The sequence below is a fragment of the Taeniopygia guttata genome, chromosome Z, assembly GCF_048771995.1.
Source record: "Taeniopygia guttata chromosome Z, bTaeGut7.mat, whole genome shotgun sequence".
Taxonomy (NCBI): domain Eukaryota; kingdom Metazoa; phylum Chordata; class Aves; order Passeriformes; family Estrildidae; genus Taeniopygia; species Taeniopygia guttata.
Genome location: NC_133063.1, coordinates 36,000,109 through 36,024,358, shown reverse-complemented (window position 1 = coordinate 36,024,358; position 24,250 = coordinate 36,000,109). Strand labels below are relative to the sequence as shown.

General features: G+C 43.2%; 1 protein-coding gene across 20 annotated transcripts in view; it reads left to right on the top strand.

The window, feature by feature from the left end:
• Positions 1–3,949: 3,949 nt before the first annotated feature.
• The window catches only part of ELAVL2 (ELAV like RNA binding protein 2), an 80,627-nt gene continuing 60,326 nt past the window's right edge, over positions 3,950–24,250 (top strand). For 5 of the 20 annotated variants that reach the window (XM_072922486.1, XM_072922478.1, XM_072922484.1 and 2 more), the window contains exon 1: positions 4,166–4,870. Coding sequence is in view for 3 of the 20 variants with exons in the window: in XM_072922468.1 (XP_072778569.1) it covers positions 3,995–4,067 (73 nt within the window). In the remaining 17 variants the exon portion in view is untranslated. The other 15 variants (XM_072922468.1, XM_072922467.1, XM_072922466.1 and 12 more) reach the window with 9 other exon arrangements.

The following is a 24,250-nucleotide window of genomic DNA, read 5'->3' as shown; positions in this document are numbered from 1 at the left end:
CAAGTAAGAGAAACCTATTTCTCTTTGCTGAAAAGATCCAAATGACAGTTTACTTCACTGGATTATCAACAACATGCTGGCTGCTGTGCCACCTGAATTTCAATTTATTAATTTACAGCACAGATAAAATAGAATAAAACTCGATCTCTGCTGCTCTTTACACTGGGCTTGTCTTATCAAGCATGAAGTTTGGCGCATTGCAAAGCTATTAGTCATTATCTGTTGAGGACCTCTTGAGCCATCTCTGTTTCTGCAGTGTGCTGATAAGACAGCTGTTTCTGTAGCTGCAGTGTCTCTCCGGGCCTTGGTCTTCTTTTTGTGCAAACTACAGCTTTGTCACTGTGCCCTGATGCTGTCACTTTCTCTGTTGCACTGTAATTTGATCCAAGCACAAGAGAGGTTGATGGCAGCAAGTGACTGGCAGGTGACACAGTCTTATTTTACAATTAGATGTGCATTTCACACTGCTGGAAATAAAAATCCTCAATAAAAGAAACTACCTCATCTGTGGTGCAGCAGCAATCTGCCTTTTCCTGGTCACAGTAGGAAGCAAGTAAATATATAATAGTTTAGATAAATAGACAACTTCTTTCAGGTATTACTTTTTTCCCAGACAAATGTTCCATAGTTGTATGTAGAAAATCTGAGGTTACCTTTTGTGGAGACACCTTTTGGAAAAAAAAAAAAAGTGAAACACCCCCCCCTTTCCTTTTCCCACCTAAATGCTAAACTCCTTTTGACAATATTTTTTATGAAAATTCAGACATTGCTCTGTAATAGAATAGAAAATGATGTAGCCTCAGTTGCAGTTTTCATACTACTGCAGTTTCGTACAATGTCTGTATCTTATGACCAAAGAGAGGCTCAGAGAAGAAGTAGGTAGAACAATCCCACACCCATACTGAAGGCCACGCAGGTATGGAAATATGTCTCAAGACTTGGTGTGAAACCCTCTTGCATGTCACTGTTTGTGAAAGTAATGGGAACAAACATAAGTTACCCCTTAGGAAAAGAACCTGCAGAGTCCCGGGGGTTCAGTAACACACAGGCACAACTCAGACACCCATCCATATGACGGCATCCGAACATCTCGAGTCAAGAGCCATTTGTCCGAAGTGCTCGAGAGGGAGTGCCAAGCCCACACTGATATCACGTACAGTATCGAGGTGGTTTCCTGAGGGTAGGGAGGGGACATTCCCCTTCCCCGGGAGCGCTCTTCCGCAGACAAGGCGGGGCTGCGCCGCTGTCCGTGGTGCTGAGGCGGTGGCCGCGCGGTTCGCTGCCGTGCCAGCCCCTCCCGTGGGCAGCAGGCGCTTCTTCACTTGCTTTGTTTCTTATTTTTTCACTTTCATTAAAAAAAAAAAAAATTTAAATAATTATAATTTTTTAAATCCCCCTCTGTGTCAGCCGGTAAACATTTAACTTCCAGCGCAATTTGCTACTTTTACTGCCATTCCCTGACCACTTGGTTCCAGACAGATGATTCAACAATACCTGAACAATCAGTGCTCTTCTATCCTCCTACTTCTCTCCTTCCATGTCCAACGCCTATTTAATAACCCATACACATTTTAGCTAAAGGCTATGTCCAGACAGCCAGCTGCTGCTAATCATAAAGACTTATTTTCAGTCATATTACTTAAGCAAAGGGGAACTTCACAGGAAAGTGTTTTTCCAGGGAGAATGGAAAAATTAAGCTTTCCTTCCGACATTGCTGGAATCAAGGGCCTCTGAATACACATCAGAGATTAGAAAGACCGATGACAAGGCAATTTGCTTAAACAGCTATTTTCTGCCTAATTTCACTTTAGCACTGTGTATTGACAAACATGACAGATGTGAGTACATTATTGGTAGAGATATTAAGCCTCGAAAGAAAATGCATAAAATTTAGATTTTGTCTCTAAAAGCTGGTCACTAATTATAGTGGAAGAGTGTTCCTTTTGGGTGGAGTGTGTTGTGGAGAAGATGGAATCAGGAGTCATGAATATCAGACCTGACAGAGAAGCTGCTGAGAGCAGAGTCCTTTAATTTCCTAAAAGTTCAGGAAGACACTCTTCTGGTTTCTAACGGCATACATTTTGCATTTTGGCATCCACTTTAAACAGAGTTTCTTTAGTTGTAAAACCAGATGTGTATTTACACCGTTTTAAAATTGGGGGGTGGGGCAGGGGAGGGAAGGACCTAACATGTTTCGGTGTCTTGAGTGGATGCATCAGACTACTTAAGAAATCATCTAAATATTTTTTTCCCCTTCATTTCTCTCTTTTTATACATTAACGGTGTTCTCCTAAGGAACACTTTTTTTGCTTAAACACGTGAAGCAAGAAAGTAATAAACAACTAAATCTAGTAATTCTGAAGACAGAAACATTGTGCACAGTTTTTATAGATGTTTTCTACTTGGTAGAACAAACAATACTTTCAGTACTTTATTTCAGATATATATATAAATATATATAAGACTTGTTGATAAATGTTCCTATAAAATAAAGAACTTGAGCAGCTTAATTTTGGTATCATTAAGAGCCTTTCAGAAACAGTTTTGCTGTATCAAAGGGTAAAATTCGCCATAATTAAACAAGTCTGAGCCTCGGACATAAGCTCAGAAAATGCAGACCTTTCTGAATACTTACACTACTAAGAGCACAATTTATACATACATCCACAAACTGTGTGTGAATAGACATCACTTCATGTAGGACCTTTGTATAAGCAGCTTTGAGAAAGTAGGCATGCCCACCCCATTCCTTATTCAGTTCCTGGAGCTAGTAGTTTGGTACTTGTTCCACCAGGGAATTATTCATCTTTTCAGAATGCTGCTGATTTAAAATGTTGGTGGTACATTGTTAATGATCAGATTGTGTGTTCTAGAAAAATATCGGATTCATTAAGCGTAGAACTAATTATGTAATATGTAAAATCAATCTCTGTATAACTCTCAGTTTTTGTCACAGTAGTTGGATAGGGAGATCACAAGAAAGAGATGATACACAATTCATTGTATTAATCATTTATAAACACACAGGGACAGTCTCATTAAAATGCTACGTCTCTATTGAAATCACATGCCTCTATTTTTGTGCTTGCTACATGCAAATACCGGAATATTCTAAATAAGCATTTGTTTTCTGCAGGGTCTAAGTGCTTTGCTATTGGAAATACACGACAGACACTTGTGTCACAGAAAAGAGCACATCTAGGAAGCACTTCTGATTCTGAAAAGAAATTATCAAGTGCAGCGAAGGTCAAACAGTATGCAGAGTAAAAGGCATGCTTCAGAATACCATGCAGGTATTTGGTGCGGGATTGTTTCTTCCATACAACACCTCTTTTCTTTGCAAACATTTGTTTGCTCTTCAAGACAGGAATTGTCCACATCATGAATAAAATCTCCTTCCCCTCCTTCCTTCCTCCCTTCCTTCCTTCCGTCCAGAATGTTTGCTAGAAGTATTATTAATATATTATTATTTAACACTCATTAATATACCCACTCCCAGAAGGCCTTGAGCAGTCCCTGGCCTGTAATAACAACGTTGGCACACTTGCGGGCAGAACTGGGTGGAGTGGGGCATAAAAAAAGAAAGGAACAAAGCCAAAAAGCCAAACAAAACCAAACGGACAAATTATACAAAAACAAACAACAACAACAAAAAAGAGGCCGCCTTCTCAGCAGCACTTCTTGCGAAGGAATGGTGGCGCCGCCCTGGGCATGCCGTGATGCACCGCCCCCCGCCCACGTGGCTGACGGAGCAGGCGGCAGCGGCCGAGCCCCCGCGCAGCTGCCCGCGCTACCGGAGCAGCGCCCGGTGCCTCGCTGGGAGCGGCGCGGGGCGGCCGCAGCTCCGCGCCGGGCCCGCCCGCGCGCGCGGCGGATGCTCTACACGGCACACTGCACGGCAAAGCGCGGCGCCATGCGCCCTTTCGGAGTGGCGGCCCGCGCGGCCAATGGGAGACCGTTGCCTCACCGGGGGCGGGGCGAGTGGGCCGGGCCAATGTGGGCGCGCAGTAGCGCCAGCGGCCTGCATTGCGCCGGGGTGTGGCGTCGCTACCGCGCGTGGCGCCGGGGTAGGCGTGGGGTGGCTGCCTTGCTGGGGGCGGGCGCGGACGCACGGACGCGGGCCGGGACGCGGCCGCCCTTGGGCGGACATACGCCCTCCGCCGCGTCCCTGCGGCCACGCCGCCGGGCGCGGCACGCAGAGGCACGGACCCCTGCGCGGTGGCGGACAGGAGCTGGGTGGCGAGGCTGCTATAAATTTGCGGAGCGGTCCACCTCCCTGCGAGGCACGGCACGGCGCGGCGCGGAACGGCACGGCGTCGTTCCCCTCCCCCGCACACTCCGCGATGCTGCAGTTGCCTCGGGTGGCGGGCCGTTAGGAAGTAACCGGCAGGGAGGAAGGGAGAGACAGAGAGAAAGAGAGAGAGAGCGAGAGCGAATCTTTAAAATCGCTCTTCCATCCTTCTTTTCTTTGTTCCTTCATTTCTCCCTCCCCTCGTTTTGTTCCATTGGGTTACGAAAGGCGGGTCGTCCTGTCGCTCTCCCCCTTTTGAGTTCTCCCGTTTTAATTTTTTAATTTTCCATTTTTTTTTAATTTTTGATTTTTCTCCTCTAGTGTCGGACTGTTGGGGGTGGGGGAGGGAAAGGATATTTTTATTTTGTTTTGGTTTGTTTTTTATTTGCTTCCTTTTATAACTGTCACCAATTTAGCTCGTGTCTGTTTTCTTGAGAGGACTATCCGTCTGCCTCTTTCTGCCTCTTACTCGTGATCGGGAGAGCTGCATCGTCACTTTTGGGATTTTTGGGGGGTTTTTTGGGGGTTTTTTTGGTTTTTTTTTTTTTTTTCTGGTTTTTTTTAGCCGAGGAGTGGAAGGTAAGTTATGGCTTGAATCTTTCTATTATTGTACGTGTGCGATAGGGTCCACGCGACCCATTCCAGAGGTGCATATCTTGTAGAATTATGCCTTGTAGAATTATGCTGATCGCCTGTTTGCTCTGTATTGATACCGTTGGTGCCGACGGCACTAAGTGAGGCTGTTTGTGGCTATGGCAGCATGCCCACTGAGCTGAGTTGTTGAAAGTGTTTGCACCGTGGGGAGGGCAGCCGCTAAAACTGGGGGACCGCACCTCGCCCACGGAGAATGGCATGCGCATCCCTACCTGGGCTGGCCCAGCCGCTGAGTTCCCATCGTGACCGCGCAAGTTCAGCTCCGGATACATCTCCTTGCGGAAGTATCCGAGGGGACGGACCCGCACCGCGCTGTTGAAGGGAGACGGTATCACTTTGAGGAGATAAACTCGCATTTTCAGATTAGCCGGGATAAGGCGCTTCGCGCCCAACTGCATTTAGCCGCACGGCGGCTTTTTTGGCTTCCTGCGGGGCTGGGAGGCGACTGCGTGGCGCGGCGCACAAAGGCGCGTTCGGCAGTATTGTCATCGGGTGTGGCGGGCGGGCGGTGAGCTGAGGAGAGCCGCTGAGCTTTTCCGGAGAGAAGTCTATTACCGTCGGGCGGGATAGACCCTTGTATTTTCTTGGGGATGAATAACCCGCCGCGGGAGAGGACGCGTCCCTTTGTTCCGGACGTTGGGGCACTGTGCAGCGGTGCAGGGGCAGCGTGGGCGGGGCGGCCCCGATCTCTGTCCGTGGTCCTACCGGGGCGGCGGGGGACGCGGACACCGGTCGCCGGTGTACGCGGGGAAAGTTTCCGTCCGGCAGCCATGGCAGGGATCTCAGGGGGGCTCCGGGTAAAGGGCCGCATGGAGAGTCCCGTCCTCGGGCGCGTCCCCCGTCTTCGCGGCGGTGGGAGGTCTGGGCAGGAGGAAAAGGCGGCGATGGTAGACACTGGCGCTGCAGATTGTGCTACCGGCAAAGACCGGTCCCGAGCACGGCCATTGTTTAATTTATGCTGCTGTCAGCACGCTACACCATACCCATCTATTTCACATACGAAAATAACTAATGGGATATCTGTGTGAGCGAGGCAAATGGATAGCTAAACCTCAAGTAATTTTCAAGCACCGGTAGTGAGGCGGTGTATCTTGATTAATCATTGGAGCGCTGAGAAGGCGGGGGACATGCACTCCCGCGGGGCCGGGACCTCCCCCCGCCCTCAATGACAGCCCTTTGACCCGCAGGAGCGCAGCCGCTGTGCTCGGCAGTCGAACCTTGCGGGGGGCGAAGAGTGGTCCCCTTGCTGTCGGGCGCCTGCAGGAAAAAGGACGGCGCTTTCAGAGCGCTGTCACGGAGCGCTCGCTGCCGCTGCGCTTCTCCGGGCGGGCGGCCGGGGGACTCGTTCGCCCCGCCGAGGCGTTTCCGGAGAGGAAGCACCGTGGAGCCGCCGGGACTCGACGCTTTACAGGGAAAGACAGCCAGTCGGGAAGCCTTAGGGAGATGGTCAAGGACTGTGGATATCTTGCCCCTGACCCTGCTGGGGATGGGGAAGGCATGCTCCCGCCCTAGCCTAATCAGCAGGCTCCATTGCCAGGCTCTCCCCGCCGCCCAAGGTGCTCGGCAGCAGTCACGGAGTAGGGCCCGCCCGACCTTGGCTCCGCTAAGTGCTCGCATTGCCCGGGGGCGCGGCCCTGTGGGTGCGGGCTTCTTGAGTGGCCGCCGGCAGTGTCACTCAGGCGGTGGCTGCGGGGGCGGGCTGTGGGGGGCCTGTATCTGCCCGTCATCGACCAAGTTCCGTTAACTGGCAGCAGGGCGAGTGCGGGACGGTAGGGTAGTGGGAACGTCAGAAGGATCAGGTGAGGCGGCTGCGGGGCCTCGGGTAGCAAACACCTTTCCCCTACTCTGCTCCCAGCCTCGGACGGTAGCAGCGGTACCCAGGCTGCGCGAAACTCGCCGTTTCTGCGAGCAGACGGACCGTCGGTCCCGGGCTGCTGAAAGAAGGGCGGGTCTAGGGGCTGGGAACGGAGACGGGGCTTACGGTCTTGGCAGGGGCGCGCCGGAACGCCGGATTCGCCCCGGAGGAGGAGTGGAGGAGAGTTGGAGCCCGAGCGGGACTGTGGAGCACGGCGGGAAGGCAGGGCGGCCTCGGCTAGGGACCGCCGGCTCATGGCCAGGGTCCCCTCGAGCAAAGGGTAAAGGTAAATAAAAGCGTGTGGGGAGACCTTCACCGTCCCCTACTACTGTAAGTGACTGGTGGCTTTCCGCCAGTACCGGCTTGTTGCGGTCCGGGTTCCAAACTCCAAGATACTGGTGGGGTTAGGGTTAGGGTTAGGGTTAGGGTAACCGTTCGTTTCTGCGAACGGTTACTTCATCCCCTTCCCCCTGTCCCGTACTAGATGAGTTTAACTGCTTTTTGCTTTAACCTTCGGGCCTTTCTGACTCTTGCCGTTGTTCGGCCCCCCTCCCCCCTTTTAGTGTGGTAATAATTGGGCGCTTAAACACTTGTCCCCCGGACAAAACATTGTCAATAAACCCTTTGTTTAATCAGTAGCATCTGTCTGAATGACTTACCCCACCTATTTCTCTAGCGTGGCCCTACCACTCCAGTGTCATTCGCATTCTCTCCGCAAGCTGCACCCTCTTTTCCGCCTTGTTCGCGTCTGACTGCTCTAACCGGAGCGCTTATGTCCACCGTAGTGCATCTGCCGCCTTCTGAGCGTGCCCTCCGGCGCGGCGGAGCCGTGGGGCAGCAGAGGGCCGCGGGTGCAGGGCGCGTGCCTGTGGCTGGCTGCGGAGGGGCTGCAGGGCTGTCCGCCGCACCTGTGGGGCGCGGAGGGAGTCGAGCTGGGCCTGCGGGTGGGGCCGGCGGGACTGCTTGGCCGGCGGCAGCGCTCCCTCCAACGGAAAAAGCGCGGCGGCCCCGGCGGAATACCCGGTCCTGCCTGGTGCTGGCCCTCCGCCCCCCCGCGCACAGGGAGAGAGACGGTGCGGAGGGTCCCGCCCTGCGCGTGGGCCCTGCTGGGCTGGCGAGTTCCCGCGCTGCAGAGGGGTGCCGGGAGTGGGGGGATGTGGGAGAGTGCGTGGCTCAAATGCTTTGTTTTATTTCGGGGGTTATGTCGCGCTGAGGAGCCAAATATCACACCGGCGTGGCGCGTCCGAGCTTGGTCGGGCTGAGGGGTCGTCACCTGTCATCTCTGTTTTTTGCACGCAGCATTACTGTATTGCCTGCCTTTTCAGGTTGCCCTGCCCCGGAAAAAGAAAAAATCCCATTCTTACCTTGAGTGCTTGGAGAGTGAGTTGATTTTGCTTCAATTGCATAACGCTGATGATGAGAACTCGTGAAGCAGCCAGGCAGCTCGGTACCCCTTAAAGCTCGTTGCTCCCTCGGTAGCGTCCGCTTAAACTCCGGTGTTACTTGTGAGAACTGGGAAACTGATAGTTATTGGGAAAAAAAAATCCAGAAACCATGCAAAACACACAAGAGGATATGTGTTTATAAAATAGTCTTTGATGGTAGTTTATTCAGTTGAAGTCTCTGAGTCTAGAAGGTGTTGGCCATATTTTTTAAGTTTTGGAGACAGCCTTGATTAATAAAGCTAGGTAGATACTTAGGGCGTCAGTGTCTTGTGTTCTTATAAGTGATTCTGGATAAAATTATAGCACCCAATTAATTGAGTATTTCAGAATGTGTTTATTTGCTTGAAAAGTTCTCAATTTTTTTTGTGCTGAAAAGCTTGCCATTTGACTTTGTCTTTGCTTCGATGGTAAATTTTATATTAAACTTGGGGGGTCTAGAAAGTGTTCCACTATGTGGGGACATTTGGTTGAGAAGGACAGTGGTATTAGTTTTAGCTTCAGTTTTCCTTTTTCAGTTCCATGAATTCTGAATCCTGATGTTAAATTTAGGTTTTCTCATCTCTTTCCTCTGACCTTTCAAAAATGTTGTAGTAGGGATGATAGCTCTAGCACTGGACTATGAACCTCGTTTCTAGTGATTATGTATAAATAATTTTGTTTGCAAATACAAATTTGGCAATTCTATATACACAGTGTACAACAGAATATTACTTAACTGGAGAGAAACATAGATAGTTGAATTTTTTTCCATGATATGTTATTGAGCATTTGTAACTACGGACACATACTAACGACCTTGAAACTACTGAGGAATTTTATCAGATGTATTCAAATCTGACCAAGCACATCTTCAATGCCCCTTTCAAATGTATCTTGCTTGTACCCACACTGATATTTCTGCTTCAGCAATAGATGTCTTTATTTTATGTTGTTTTATTCTGGTGGAGTAGTTGATCTTTTCCATATGCAGTAGAGATTTTTAATTGATTCAGTCTTTGCAGTGGATATGTATTAAATATGCTCACATTTACATATATATCTTCCTATTATTAGGGTAATCATGTTAGTGTAATACGTCTGCAAGTAAATTTATTGTGACTTTACCATATTAATGTGACATTGATTTTTATTCTTTTTCCTGGATTCCTTTTAATTGCTGTTTTTTAACTGGGAGGGAAAGATTTACCTGCTGCATTTCCAAAAATTGTGAACTAGCATATTTAAGACTCAGATAGGTGATCTTGGTTAAAAAAATAAAAGACAAGACAGAAAACCTTGCAGAGTATGTCCCATGTTTCAAGATGACAGTATTCAAACTACAGTAAAGACTCAAGCTGAATTCTATGAAAGTAATTGTAATACTAAGATAGAAGTTTTGAGAGACAAAGCTAAGCATGATTTAATTGGGGGCTAGGTAGGAAATAGATGACATACAAACGCGTGTTCAGCTTTCTTGTGCTTTGTAAAACAAGTCAATGTCCCTGCAAATATAGACTTTACAGCTAAAAATAGTACAAGGATGCAAGCACAATGCAGAAATGCTGCTTTTGTAGGTAAAACTTTGTCTTACAACATAATGGCTTTTGATTATATTTATGGCCAGTGATGTTCTTCAAAGCAATAAAGCAAATTGTGAGCTAATAGATAAACTCAGTTTGTGATGAATATACATTTCAATATTGCTTTAATGCCATCTTCACGTTTGTTGAAATGCTTTTCTAATAGATGCTAGTGTGTGCAGAGGACATTTGAGTGTTACCAGATGTTGCTAACATTTGAAAAGTGTGAGAATGTTGCTTTAGTGCAGAGATTTCTTTTTTCTGACAGCTCCTAAATCAGTTGAAAAATCATGACACTGTCCATCAGGATTAGCTAATGGTGTTTTGGTATTTGACATCTTTAGTTCCGTTTCTGAAGGAATCTGCTACATGTTTTTTTGATCTTGCCTGTGCAAAATCTACCTAATATGACACTCTCAGAAGGATTAGTTCTGGAGAAGCTGTCGTAAGACAATTTGTAAGTTTTAGCTACTTACAGCTGGTGGGTTGGATCAAGATGTTTTGTTACCTAATCCATTCTGAAAGTCATACTGAGTCTCTGGTGGCTAAATAACATGAGTAGGCTTCTTGAAGGGTTCCTACTGAAGCTCAGACAAACTGCCAATACTGAGCAAACTGATTTTGCTCAGTAAGAATTGTTTTTTATTTGTAGGGTCTCCTTGCATCTAATGCTTACAGAACAACATAGTGCAATGCTAAATCTAACAGAATCTGTGGTAAGAGACCTAATTGCTAGTTGTTGGTCTTCACTGTATTTGGAAGAAGAGCATGTGTTTCACATAGACTTTCTGACCTACAGCCCTGCAGTAAGTACGTCTTCGAATTATGACCTCAGTGAAACACTTGGCTCTAGTAGTCAGTGTTTTTATATGGACTTCAGTTTTTCAGCTTTAAAATCAAGGATAAGAGAAACAGCTCACAGCAGAAATCTGAAGTATGCTTTTTCAGAAACTTACTTAAAAACTCTAATGCCATGTTAAGTTTTTGAAGTAGCTCACAGTCTAAATTCAACTTGGCTGGTAAAATATGTGGAGTTTTAAGAGCAGTAATTGCATAATGTGGAAAATTGTAATGGGAAGATCTTACTTTCATATGTTTGAAAATTGTGAATTTGGAACAAGCGGAAGTTTTCCGGATGGAGATTAAACTAGTGTCACACTGTTTTCTATTCTGTCTGAGCCTCCTGGCACTCCTGTACTTAAGCAACAGGGATTTGTTTTGGTAGTCGTAGTAAGCCCCAATGTAATGAGGGTTTGAAAAAAGCTTTGACTTCTTGATGAAAGTGGGGGTGAGAGGTGTTTAAATGTGGTAGCAGTGAGCTTGCCAGCCAAGGATCAGAATGAGAATAATTTTAGGCAGTCTTGAACTTCGCATAGAACATTGGTGGTACCAATTCTTCATTCCCTCACACAGTTGTGATATTGCTGATGGCTCAAATAGTCCAGCTGCTCATCAGAAATTGCAGAGATTCTAGATGAAGCTGTAAGATTTGCAAGAATGAGTAGCTTGATTTATTGCCGTTAGCAAAAAAACATGTAAAGCCACTGTCGCTGCTCAGATGATGCAGAAGCTTGAAAATACTGAGGTGGTGAAAAAGGGATCCTGTTAAGGATGAAAGACACTTTACTTATTTAAGTGAGCGTGAAGTAGAGGTGGAAAGAAAGCATTATACAATAGAAGGTAACTGAATTGCGGTAAACACTGTAAAGCGTGCATATGCAGTCTTGTGAATACTTACTACCTAAGCACTGGCAAAAGAGGGAACACTTTAACATTCAAATATATTGTGAGGCAGTCTACACAGAGGTAGGAAGTCCTGGAATATTGACTGTGGTGCATTGAGCAGCCTTTCTGTAGGTCTGTGCTGGCTGCATTTGCTTTCAGATGCTCTGGTCCATTTAGTTAATAGTAGATACATTCCAAACATTCACATTCATAGTACCTGATTTTTTGTAGGGGAAAATCTCTTTCTGAGAGTTCTGAGCTTAGACTTGTCTCTCCATATACTGGGATTTGGCCAGTCAGCCTTGGTGTCCAAGAGGCTGTTTCTGTGTAATGTTATGGAAAGATTGCTGTTAAAATACCTAATGTAAATTAAATTGGCTGAGGATGTATGTCATGGTGGTGTCTGATGTTAATAATGTAACTATAAAGTGCCTTCAAGAAATGGTTCCCTGGTTTAGACTTGATGTGGTGGATATCAAAATGTATGAATTAAATGTCTAAATGCAAGAAAAAGGGTAAGGTTTTATCTGGCCACTCTTCAAACTTGGTTTTATAAGCTTGCTTCTTCTAGTTTTGTGTTTGTGGCATGTGATTTCTAGTTTCAGTACCAAAGTGGAGAACTTCTCCAGATCTTACTTGTACTTACTTGATTAACTTATTTTCTGAATGCATTCTTGAAGTTATGGTCTTACCCCTTACATGCTGCAGGAACAGCTATGCCTGGACTTAAGTAGCATTATTTTGGAGAAAGGTTGCAATAGTTTTTGGTAGTTCATGGAACCAGTGGGGCAAAAATGTTCTTGTTTACCTGTAGAAGTAGTTAAGGCTCCTTACACCACTGCTCCAGGTGACCTTGTGGGAAGTGTATGCAAAGTGGTGAGGAAGAGAAGAAGGTGGTCCCTTTTATCTCTGGTCCAGTAAAGAGTGTTTCTCTTTCATAGAGAAAGGAAGATGGATGCAGGAGAGTCGATATTGTGGCCATCTGTCTTGGCAGAGGAGAAGACTGTTAATGGAGTGTTTTGATTTCTGAAGTTGCTTTGACCATATGCATGCATAGCCATTGCACTGAAATGGGCAATATATTGCAGAAATGGTAGGATACCCACTTTGTTTCTATTTTATTTTGTAATGAAGTCTTTGTTTCAGTGCCATCCATTTTGTTTGTCCTCTTGAAATGCTGGAAAATTAATGCTGTGACCTCTGTTTTTATTATCCATTAGCCTTAAATTTCTTATGCATCAACCCAGCCCAGTGCAAAGGCAGGGCAAGATCTTGGGATTTATTTAAATTTTCTGTGTCTGCTGTGCATCTCCAGCCCTGATCCAACAAGCACAACTAGAGGTGAACTGGTTCCATGTCACAGTTGACTTAAGAAAGGCTTTTAAATCTTAAAATCTTAGTACCTGCTATAATTGTAATTAAGGGTATTATTTTTACCTCTAGTAACACGTGTAGAAATTTCATCAGACATCCTAGTGTGGTTCATTTCCACCCAAATAAGCATTAGAAGCTGCTTTCTGTTTCCAAAAGAGGGACAACTAAAGTCATATTCTAAAACACCATATGCTGCTTGTAACAGACTATGCATGTACTGCATGCATGCAGTAGAGAAGAAATGAGTGTATTAATTACTTTGACTTTTTAATTTTTATGTGCTTGAACCCTGAGCTACAAGCCCAAATTGAGGTCCTGACCTAAAACTGCTATTACTAATCTGGCCAGAGCACCCATTCTGAAGGGATGGTGCTGACAAAGCGAACTGCATAAAGTGAAGACTTTAGAAGCTGCTTTTGCATTCAGATAGCTAAACTTTAAAACTTGGCATAGCAATAGCACTTGCCTTGGACTGCATCCATGGTTGAGCTATTGATAGGCAAGATGGGAATTACAGCCTCATTAACCAACTGAGTAGGTGATTTTTTTCTGTAACAGTTGAGCAAATGGAAAGAAATTTAAGTGGAGTCATGCTTGTATTTTGCTAAAGGCTATTTTTATAAGAAAAGTGGTTCTTGTAGTGAAATTCCTCTGAACCACTGCAGCTGAACAATATAAAACTAGCCATCATGGTGGAGGTCATTGTCTTTTTTTTTTTTTTTTTTTTTTGGACATACCTCTGGTGAGCAAGAATCTCTTCTCTGCTAAAATTATAACTGGGCTGTAGGTTTTCTTTCTTTTTTATGTAGAAGGTTTCTTGTGCAACTCAAATGTTTGAGATGGTGACTGTTTCTATGTTAAATGGTATAACACAGATGACACATTCAAAACTTTGAGCAACCTAATCTAACCCTAATCTAGTGGAAGATACTGCTGCTGATGACAGGGGTGTTGGAACTAGATGATTTGAAGATTGCTTCCAACCCAGACCATTCTGTGAATCTACAACGATTTTCTGTGCAAGTTTGGCAGTGTTAGAAGTGTAGAACGAGCTATTACAAAATGAACAGATACTGCAAACTTGTCCTGTGGCAAAAATAACATGTGTTTTTCTTTTGTGGATACAGTTTTCTTGATCTTTACAAATACTGTGTGTGTGAAACCAGGTGGAGTAAGGATTACTTGTTTTGAACATTTTTCGGTGTTACGAGATGACGAATGTCAATGTTCCTGAAGAAGTGCTAAGTCAAATTGCCTATCTTTGGAGTTAACTGTACAGAATGGTTGCATGCATCAGGTTTCCTGCTTGAAGCAATGCATGAGAACAGAAAATAAGTAGATAGTTTTTGCAGGAGAAGTTTGGGGGTTTTTTAACTTAAGTGTGAAGTATCAGATTTAGCTTATACTTTTGCATATCAATCTTGAGTAATCTTTGTGTGTTCTGAAAGCGTATCCAAGCTCAGGGACCTAATTTTTGTGGCTGCTAGTACGACTTGCATAATTATTAAAATACTGAAAATGAATTACCATCTAATTGTAGCTGTCCTCCTGTTTTACAAATGGGGTTGACTTGCCCTTTTAAAATTTGATTTATGTATCTTTTTGTGACTTGCTTGACCTAAGATGTCTCTATTGTTTTCGTCTGCGCATGTCGCAAAAATTCTGTTTGTCAGGATATTAGGAAGAGCTATAGACATGTGGTTATTCGTATGTTCAATCCAAATTAGGATAACTGTGAGTAAACTGCTATCAAATGCAGTACCTGCAGGCAAAATTTCACATTGACCTACACAAAAGGATGTGAAATGGTACACTCGGTAACATCATGGTACTGCCTGGACAGCTTTGAATGCTTGAATGTGAGTGGTACATGTTTGCTGTGTTTGATGTGTATGGACTGAAGAGTTAGTTAATTCTCCTTAGGCAAACATGGAAATTGTACAGCAGGATTAATAAATGGGAGTAAGAACCACAGTTTCATGAAACATGAGAAGTGTTGTGGATATAGCAAAGAGATGAAGGTACCTTTCATATCTGAATGCAATATGAATAGTTTGAGTGGTGCTGAAATTTTGCTTGTTACCCGAATTTATGAATTTGTGAAGCTAATCAGCCTCCTTATCTTTTTATTTAAGGTATGCTTGACTCCATGTGACTTTTAATGCTGTTTGAAAGCTCAGCAGACCTGGCAGTGATGCCAGCAGGGCTAGGGGCAAAACCCCTGAGCCCTGGCAGGCAGTGAGCTGAGTTGGGCCATAGAGACAGGGAGTGAGTGAAAGCTTTTCTTTCCATGAGAACGGCTGGGTCTGGTGTCCACAGAGATGGATGGTGCTGTTTGCCTCCTTGGAGAGTTTTCAGCTCATACAGTATAAAGGCCTGAGCAATCTCACCATATGGCTGATCTTGTTGCAGGTGGGGCATGAGACTGGAGATGATCTGAAGTTCCTAGTGACCCAAATGACACATCTGTCTACCATTTTTCCTGACAAAACAGAATGCATTTACTGGACAGAGAACTGAGGCATGGCAGAGTTTGGGTCTTACAAAAAAAAAAAAACCACAAAAAAAAAAAAGCACCAAAAAAGCAAGCTCATCTGCGGTTGAGCCAGAAACACCAGCACATTATGAAACTACTGCCTGTTCTTATGAATACATTTCTAGGTGAAATACAGTCACTTGCACAGTTTTAACAGTTGTAACACTGCTTTGACAGTCTTCCAGTCCTTCAGTCTTTAAGTATTTGGGATAGTAATTGGACAAATAATGTTACTAGCTACTATATGCTGCCCTTACGAGTCTACTTTACACTTAGACCATATCATCAATCAGACTTTTCAGCAAACTTCTTCATCAATCGTTATAGACCTAAATGTTTACTAATTCTTAGGGGGTCATATGATGCTGTTCTTTTGAGAGAAAATAATTTAGTTGTCTTTTCCTCTTTGCAAGTTGGCTTATTAAAAGAATAAACAGTGATCTCTCCAAATTAGTTTTCCTGGTGGGGATCAACCTAGAGGCACACATATTTAGATTTTAAAGTAGTCTTAAGGGTCCTCTGGGAACTAAAAGTATGTACCTTTGCATAATCCACTTGAGAGCAGTGGGTGTCAGAAGGCTTTTCTGAAAATCCTTAAAGACAGTTCTGGGCCAAATGGCAGTCCTTTGACAACTGGAATGATCAGTATGATGATGTTAGTGATGACCTCTCTGTACAAGAGGTGAGATATAATGAGCTAGCTACTGGCCAGTAGTGGCCCAATCTGTGTCAAATGGAAGATATTCAAAGTTGTTGCTTATATAACAGTTTAAATGTGAGGTTTTCTGTCTTTTATTTGGTTTGGGGTTTTTTTCTTATTTGTTTTGTTCAGGAGTTGTTTTTTTTTTTGTTGTTGGGGGGTGTTTCTGTTGGGGTTTTTTGTGTTTGTGGGTTTTTTTAATGTGAATATTTGAATATTGGTTCAGATGGCAAAGAGTGTTTTGGGCACACCTCTGGAAGAGCATTTCTGAGTTTTAGCCTTGTTTAGACTTTTCAGAGGTGGGCTGTATCAGGGTGCCTTGGTGGGGGTAATATCTTTCTTTGCTTGTTAGGTCGCGTTTTGGTAGAGTAGAAGAGGAAATGTGGCTTAAAAGGTGATGAAAAATGGGAAGATGTGACTAATGAGTCAGGAAATGAAAATGGCTATAAAGATTGAAGTAAGCCTGTTCATGGAGCAGTGTCAGTCTGATATATTTCATGGTGTGTTAGACTTTAATATCCCTGTTTATCCACATGTAACTTATGCATTTCTAGCTTCTGGTTTCTGGAAGTGACTGTGGCATTATATAGTTAAATGGTACCTTAAAGAGGGAAGGCAAAGGACTAGGTACATACATGAGCTTTTGCACAAGAGGGACTTCTGTATTGCAACTAAAAACTGTAATACCTTTGTCTGAAACTACTTTTGGCAATAATGCTTCTGCCACATACTTCTGTGCACTATTATGAGCTGGCAATGTGTGAAAGGCATTCATCTTTTCCAATTAACAATATGTGACCAATTGATCATGACTTTCAGTTTGTTTTGCTGTCCATTGTTCTGTGTTATAGTGGATGATCTCAGGAGGATTAGGAAGGGACTCCTGACCATGGAAAGGAAGTGATATTAGAGAGGATAAGGGTATTAAATAGCTGAGGTATTGCTTCTGGCTCACATATTTTAATAATAGCTAACTGCCCCTTTTCTGTGTGTACTCCACTTTGCTTCAAAATTATTTTACTTGAAATATGATACGGACAATTCTCTTACACCTTGGAGGTAGGACGGAATGGAATGTGTGTTTAAACAACTTATGCCTTCTGTGGAATAAATTGTAGTGGTCATGAATACCAGGTAACTACCTGAAGGGTATGGAGGATTGGAAAACATGACTGAACATGAAGTTGTTCTTCAACTTCACCTTCATACATATGTGTTCTTGTCTGCCTTTGAGTGAAGTAATGTGAGTGGTCTCTAAAGGGACTGAAAAATAAGGATCACAGAACAGTTTGGGTTCAAAGGGACCTTTAAAGGTCATGTGGTCTAACTCCCCTGCAAAGAGGAGGAGCATCTTCAGTTTGCTCTGAGTCCCATCTAATCTGACCTTGAATATTTCCAGGAATGGGGCATCTGTCAGCTCTGTGGGCAGCCTGTTACAGTGTTCTGTCCATCCCTATGTGTCAGCCACACCATATAGCTTGGTGTTGACAATCTTGACTTGCACTTCTAGGGCGTTCTGCCTCATGACCATTTTTGCCATGTAGCAATATGGACTGTCTGTGCAGATCAAACCCAAAATGATGGCTGTCTTACATAGTCATGGTACATTCTTAAAATGTATATTAAGATGAACAAGAAATTTTTATCCTTCAATTGGAGGAATTAAGTCAATCTAAAACTGTTCATGTGCGACTGCTAGTAACTAGCCTTTGTAGTGTTATCCCAGAGGATTGTAACCAGTGGCACAGGCCGTAGCTAGAGGCCTGTTCCTAGTTGTGTCTCCCATGGTCCAATAGTGGGCCCTGTCTTGTTTAATTTATCCATCAATGACTTGGATGAAGGGGCAGAGGCCTCCTCAGCAATTTCACTGACAACACAAGGCTGGTAGGAGTGGCTGATACCCCAGAGGGCTGTGCAGCCCTTCAGAAGGACCTCAACAGCCTGGAGCGAAGGGCAGAGAGGAACCTTCCGAAATTCAGCAAAGGAAAATGCAGGATCCTGAACCTGTGGAAGAACAATCCTAGGTACCAGCACAGGCTGGGAGTGACCTGCTGGGAAGCAACTCTGTGGAGAAGAAGCTGGGGATCTTGGTGGACAGCAAGCTCTCCATGAGCCAGCAGTGCCCTGGTGGCCAAGAAGGCCAGTGACATCCTGGGCTGCATTATGAAGAGCACTGCCAGCAGGTTGAGGCAGGTGATCCTCCCCTCTACTCAGCTCTGTTGCAGCTTCACCTGGAATGCTGTGTACAATTCATGGCATCTCAGCACAAGAGAGACATGGAGCTCCTGGAGCGGGTCCAGAGGAGGGTGACAAAGATTATGTAGGGATTGGAGAATCTCTCGTGTGGGGAAAGGCTGAGGGAGCTGGGCCTCTCCAGCCTCAAGAAGAGGCAACTGAGGCGCAAAACCCATCAATGAGTACCTGGAGGGTGGGAGTCAAGAGATCAGAACCAGGTTGTGGTGCAAAGCAATAGGATGAGATGCAGTGGGCAGAAATCAATGCACAAGTTCCACCTGACTAAGAACTTCTTCATTGAGCATGTGATTGCACACTGGAGCAAGCTGTCCAGAGCAGTTATGGAGTCTCCCTCACAGATATTCTCAAGAGCCATCTGGATGCAATCCTGTGCAGCAGTTCTTTAGGATGAAGCTACCAGAGCAGGGAGGTTGGACAAGGTGACCCACTGTGGTCCAACCTCACCTGTTTGATGACTAACTTCAGTTAATGTTTTGGCCTAATAAAATTAGTGACAAAGTATTATTTTCTATCCCTTTCTGATTCCCACTTCTCACAGGAGAAGCTTATTGCTCAGGATTTAATCCTGTGAGTAATTTTGATGCATATGAGTGACCAAGCAGATAGTGATGGGGCTGGCAAACATCCACCTATGCTGATAAAATGTGTGAGTGATATGAAGAAGCTTGCTCTGTCTGTGCAAGCTGCTGAATCCAGTCGTGAACAAAAGTACAAAGAAACTTGAGAAGTCTGGGTATAGACTGATACTGTAGGGAAGAATAAAACCTTCAGTTTTATGATAAGGAGATGAAACTCTTGCATGTCCTTAGTTAATGCTTTTTCTGTGACTAAATGTTGATATTGTTCTGCCACAGAGCCTCGTCACTAATATCTAGGCGAGATCTCCAGTCTCATTCTTTTCAAGTAACATCAAGAAGGAATTGTACAAAACAAGTACTTGATCACCCCCTTCTAGACAAGCTGGCATGAATTTTTAAACATCCTTTCAGTCCAGTGAGCTGTAATAACTTTACAACTTAATTAAAAATAGCCTCTCCTCAAGGTCCATTTCTGTACCAAACCAGGATATTGGCATTAATGTATTCAGGAGTGTGTCACTTGACATGCTCTTGATGGCAAGCAGCTGGCAGTCTCCGTAGCTTTCTCTAAAAGCACAGTTCATGACAGTTGCCTGCAGTATATTTTCCCGGAACTGCTTTGTTGTTTTATGATTAGGAGGAGCTTATGACCTACTGTACTGTATAGGTATAGCCAGAGCACAGCCTTTTGATGTTTATCCAATACTTTCCTGTCTTTTTTTAAAAGGCGGGAATTTTTTTAAATTTTATTATTACACTTGCTTAAGCTAAGTGTGTTCACCCTTGAAACCTGCAGTACTAGAACTGCTGTGTAACAGTAACATCATTGGAAATGATATAAAAACACAGACCTATGTTTTCTTCCCTTCTTTTTCCATATCACACATACTTGGGCTCAAAGTGCATTGTGTTAACATGGGTTGTAGGTGACCCTGGGATTTCGCCACTCTCATGTTTCCCACTCTTATTTGTGAGTAGCAAGTAGCAGGTGTTTTTTTTTTTTTTGGTCCAACTTATATGCCATGCTGTCTTAATTTGGAGTTGAAAATGGGACCTGTGAGGACTTCAGGTGGCTGTGTTAGCTGTGGGGCCTTTTACTAATGAGATTATTGATACTGCAGTTGCATACGCCTCACTTCAGTAGCAATAAGCTACTGTTGTTCATGTTAAGATGTCAGTTATCTTCATTATTTCATATATATCTTCTGCGGAATTAATACAAGATGAATGAAGAAATGGAATATGCATCAGTGATTGTGTTCTTTTGTGTGCCTGACCTGCTTGTGGACCTCCCAGAAGCAGAGGTGGCCTCTTGCAAATAGTTGTGGCTCCTTCTAGTGTGTGTTGTTTCTCCTCCTCCAACATTTACTAAGCCAACAAAATGCTGGTAAGGCTGCAAAAGCCAGAACCTCTGGTTATGTTGCATGACTGTTTCTACTTTGTGCACAACGATGTTTGAAGAACAATGTGTGTGACATTGCAAAACCATATACTATGTGAAAAATAAAAGTGCATTGAATTACCAGCAGAATTAAGCACAGTGTTTGATTTGTTCAATTTTAATTATTTGCTTCTTGGTATGGGTCTATAAATAGACATATCTGTGTTTTGGCATAGGTATTTTGTGAAAGTCAGGTTGTAGATTTAAGCTAGAAGTAATTAGAAGATGTCTGACTTGAGTGGTATTACTGGACTGTTATCCAGTCTTTTTCATCTTTATCATTTTGCAGCAATGTTTTAAAATTTCTCATTGTGGCATCCATCAAGATGGAGGGTGGTGAATTGAAGCAAAACCACAGTCGACAGGCAAATCAAGTCAGAAGTGCTTGGTAGCTCCAGCACTGAAGAGGTGGCTGTAATGGAAAAACACAAGTGTGCTAGCAGGTGCTCCAGGCAATAAAGGATTAAGTAGATGGGCATGGTGACCATGGAATTACTTCAGTACAACAGAGCTGTAAAACAGTGCTTTCAGGAGATGTGTGTGGAGACTCTGATGAAGAATTACATAGGCAAGTTCTGATGTGTGCAGGGGGAAAATCCTGGAAAGCTGGGGCAGTGGTGATGAACTTGCTCAATGGATCATGCAACAGTTGCTGTTTCAGGCAGTTTCCCTCTGCTTCAGTTCATTCCCGTGTGTGTTTACCCTTCTTTTTATAGCTTGCATACAGCTGTTCCTTAGCATTGAAGAATTTAATTCTGAAGCCCCTGTAAAGGCATGTCACATCTTGTCTGTCTGTGGTTGATAAAGAAGCTGTCACAAACACCCTTGAGGAGGTAGACTGCAGTAGAAATGTCAGAAAAAAAGTGGGGAGATGCACCAACTCAATATTCAAGGAGTTGAATCTTTATCAAAAATTTTGAAGCATAAAGCTTTATTTTCCAAGCTTCCTTGCTAAATCTGGTAATTCATTATTTGCATTAATTTCCTTACTCTTTTGAAAGAAATGTTGTCTTGACACAGGTCTAGCATTTGCTTTCCTATTTATGCTGGTAACAGCGGCAGATTGATAAGCTTGAGGGGAAAGGGACTTTTTAGGAAAAAATCAGGTATTCTTCTGAGCATAAGTGGAATGTTTTATGTACTCTTGAGAATTCTGTTGTTCTGGTCCATGTTCTAGAATGTATTTAATCTGATAAATGGAAGAATGGAATTGCATGTTAAGTGGAAAACTGTGTAGATAGTTTCAATATAATGAGTTCATAAACACCAGTATTGAGCTGATTTTAGAAGTTGAATGCTGGTTTGCCAGGTAGTTTTTCTGGAGCCTTGTGTTCGTTAATTCTTTCTCCATTTATGCTGGTTAATGGTGTAGCACAAGTATATCCTCTGTTTTACTGTTGGTGCCTTCTCTAAGGGTCGTTTTAAAGGTATCAACAGGATGCATGGATGATATATTACCTTTTTATCCCAACATTCATGTGGATTATATCACAATGCTAGTTGGAAACTTGGCTAAAAATAAAAATCACTAAACCAAAAAAATTACTAAAAGTACTTTTGGTCTGAGAAATAAGATCTTGAGTATTCCTTAAGGCTCTCTTCTGCTTTTTCTCATTGCCTTATCTTGCTTGCTAAGCAGTATTGCTATTGACATATTTGTGGAAGGTGAAAGCTGATGTGTAGGTGTACCATAATGTATTCCTGTACCTGCAAATGCTTTTGAATGTTAATGAAATACAGTATAAGTGAACACTGTTTGTAATTACAGGTGAAATAATAGTATGACATGGAAACTTCTGAAAATATCTTTCTTTAGTTGTAGGAAAACAGAAAGACACAGATGTGATGTACACTTCTTGTGTTCAATGCTGTTTTCATTGACTGGAGCTGATGCTAGTGCTTAATAGCCCTCTACTGCATACTTTAGCTTTTTTAATATATTAAAAGCTATCAAAGGTACTTAATTGATATTAATAACTGAAATTATTTAGATTGGCAGGCACTTCAGGAGATACTCTAGTTCAATCCTTAGTTTAAAGCAGGGTAAATGTCCAGTTGGGTTTTGGATGCCTCCTGCTTTGCCCAGAGGGTCTGTGTTGTCTGTGGGCGTTCTTCTGCGCTTGTCAGTGGTAGGAGCAGTGGCAATAAGTTCTCATATGTTTAAACATACGTTGTCCTAACACTGGATACCTCTAAAAAGAGTGTCTTAACCTTCTTTACTCCCCTTCATCTGGTATTTATATTGGTCTTATCAGTAAAGATCAAAGCTAAAGGTAGACAAACTCAGCTTCTTCCACGTCTGTTGTCACCATGTCTCTGCCCCATTCAGCAGGAGGCCCACATTTTGTAATCTTTCTTCTGCCTTGCTTTTTCCAGACAGCTTTCTAAAGTTGACATGTCTCTAGCAATGCTGGTAAGTTGTATTAACTTCAGCAGTTTTAAAGTACACATTGTGTAATCAATCAGCTTACTAGCAGTTAAAAAAAAACACAGAGAATTATTTTTCATCCCTCTGTATTAAGATATAGATGCTTGATTTTTAAGAGTTTGTGTGACTGGCTGATTTTAGTTTTGCTTTTCACACTTCTGACAAAAAGTTAATATTCGTTCCATCTTATCTAAGAGCAGTTAACATCCTTGTGTTTAAAGATGCAACTTGGGTATGCAAGTAGTGTTGCACCCTAAGTATTTACTCAGTTTCTTCTGTCAGACATTAGGCTGTAGTTGTATAGTTGGAGACTTAATGTGATATAGAGTGCATGGTTGGGTACTTTTTTTAAATGGGTGTTTTATTTGTAATCTACTTTCCATATTGTGAGTGAGTGACAAGGATGCAATACTTACTAGAAGTCTGGTTTTGAAAAAGCTTTGGATGTGCAGTACCAGCTAAGTTCTTGTTGTGAGAACTTCCCTAAAATATGTGTCTGGTTTGTCTACATGAAGTTATTTTTGACCTTGTCAGGAAGCAAATAACCATCAAATACGTCTAGAGCTTGATTTTGATCTCAAATCTTTAGTGGAAAAACCTTGCACTACCTAAACAGTTGTCTAGCCAGAGGGCAAAAAAGCCAGCTTCTGTGGTTCAGAGGACAAGTAAAGTGTGTTGTCATCAGCAACATTTTCTACTAAAATGGTGAAGACTGGAGACAATTGATAGCTGAGTAAATTTGTACTAGGCTTGTTGTCTGATACAATAGAAGCTATTGCTAAATCTCGGGGAACATTTTTGCTAAGCTATCTTCTCATCATTTTTGCAGCCTTTGACTGAAAATCTTTTGGGGCTAAAAGATCTTCTATCTGCATAAGCTTGTTAGAGAAGCTCATTTCCACTGGGTTCAGGCTTTACTGCTAACATAATCCTTGGAGTTCCACTCTGCATGCAAGACTGCTCAAATTGTAGTGGAGCCTGAAATACTAGGTGGTTCTTCTGTAGAGAGATGACTATTTCTTTTCATAAGTTAGAGTTTATTTAACAGCTCAATGGAAGAAGTCCTGATTTTGACTATTGCTTGAAAATTTGTCTGCATGCTGGCATTTACCTTTTCTAGTCGTGTTTGACATTGAGGATGTTATATTATGGCTTTCTGTCTGTGAACAGATGTATTGGTAAAAAGTACAGATAATGCTAAAGGCACAAGTAGTTTTCTTGTTACAGAAATAGCTAGGTATCTTTTCTGAGCCAGTGGTCTAGTATCACTCCTATTTTTGACAAACTCAAGCATTTTATCATCCTAAATTAATTCTAAATTAAAGACAAAAATGCTACTGATGAGACTAGAAATAAACTTCCACAAGTCTTTGAGCTCAGCAAGAAGATTTTGTAGTACTTGTCAAAA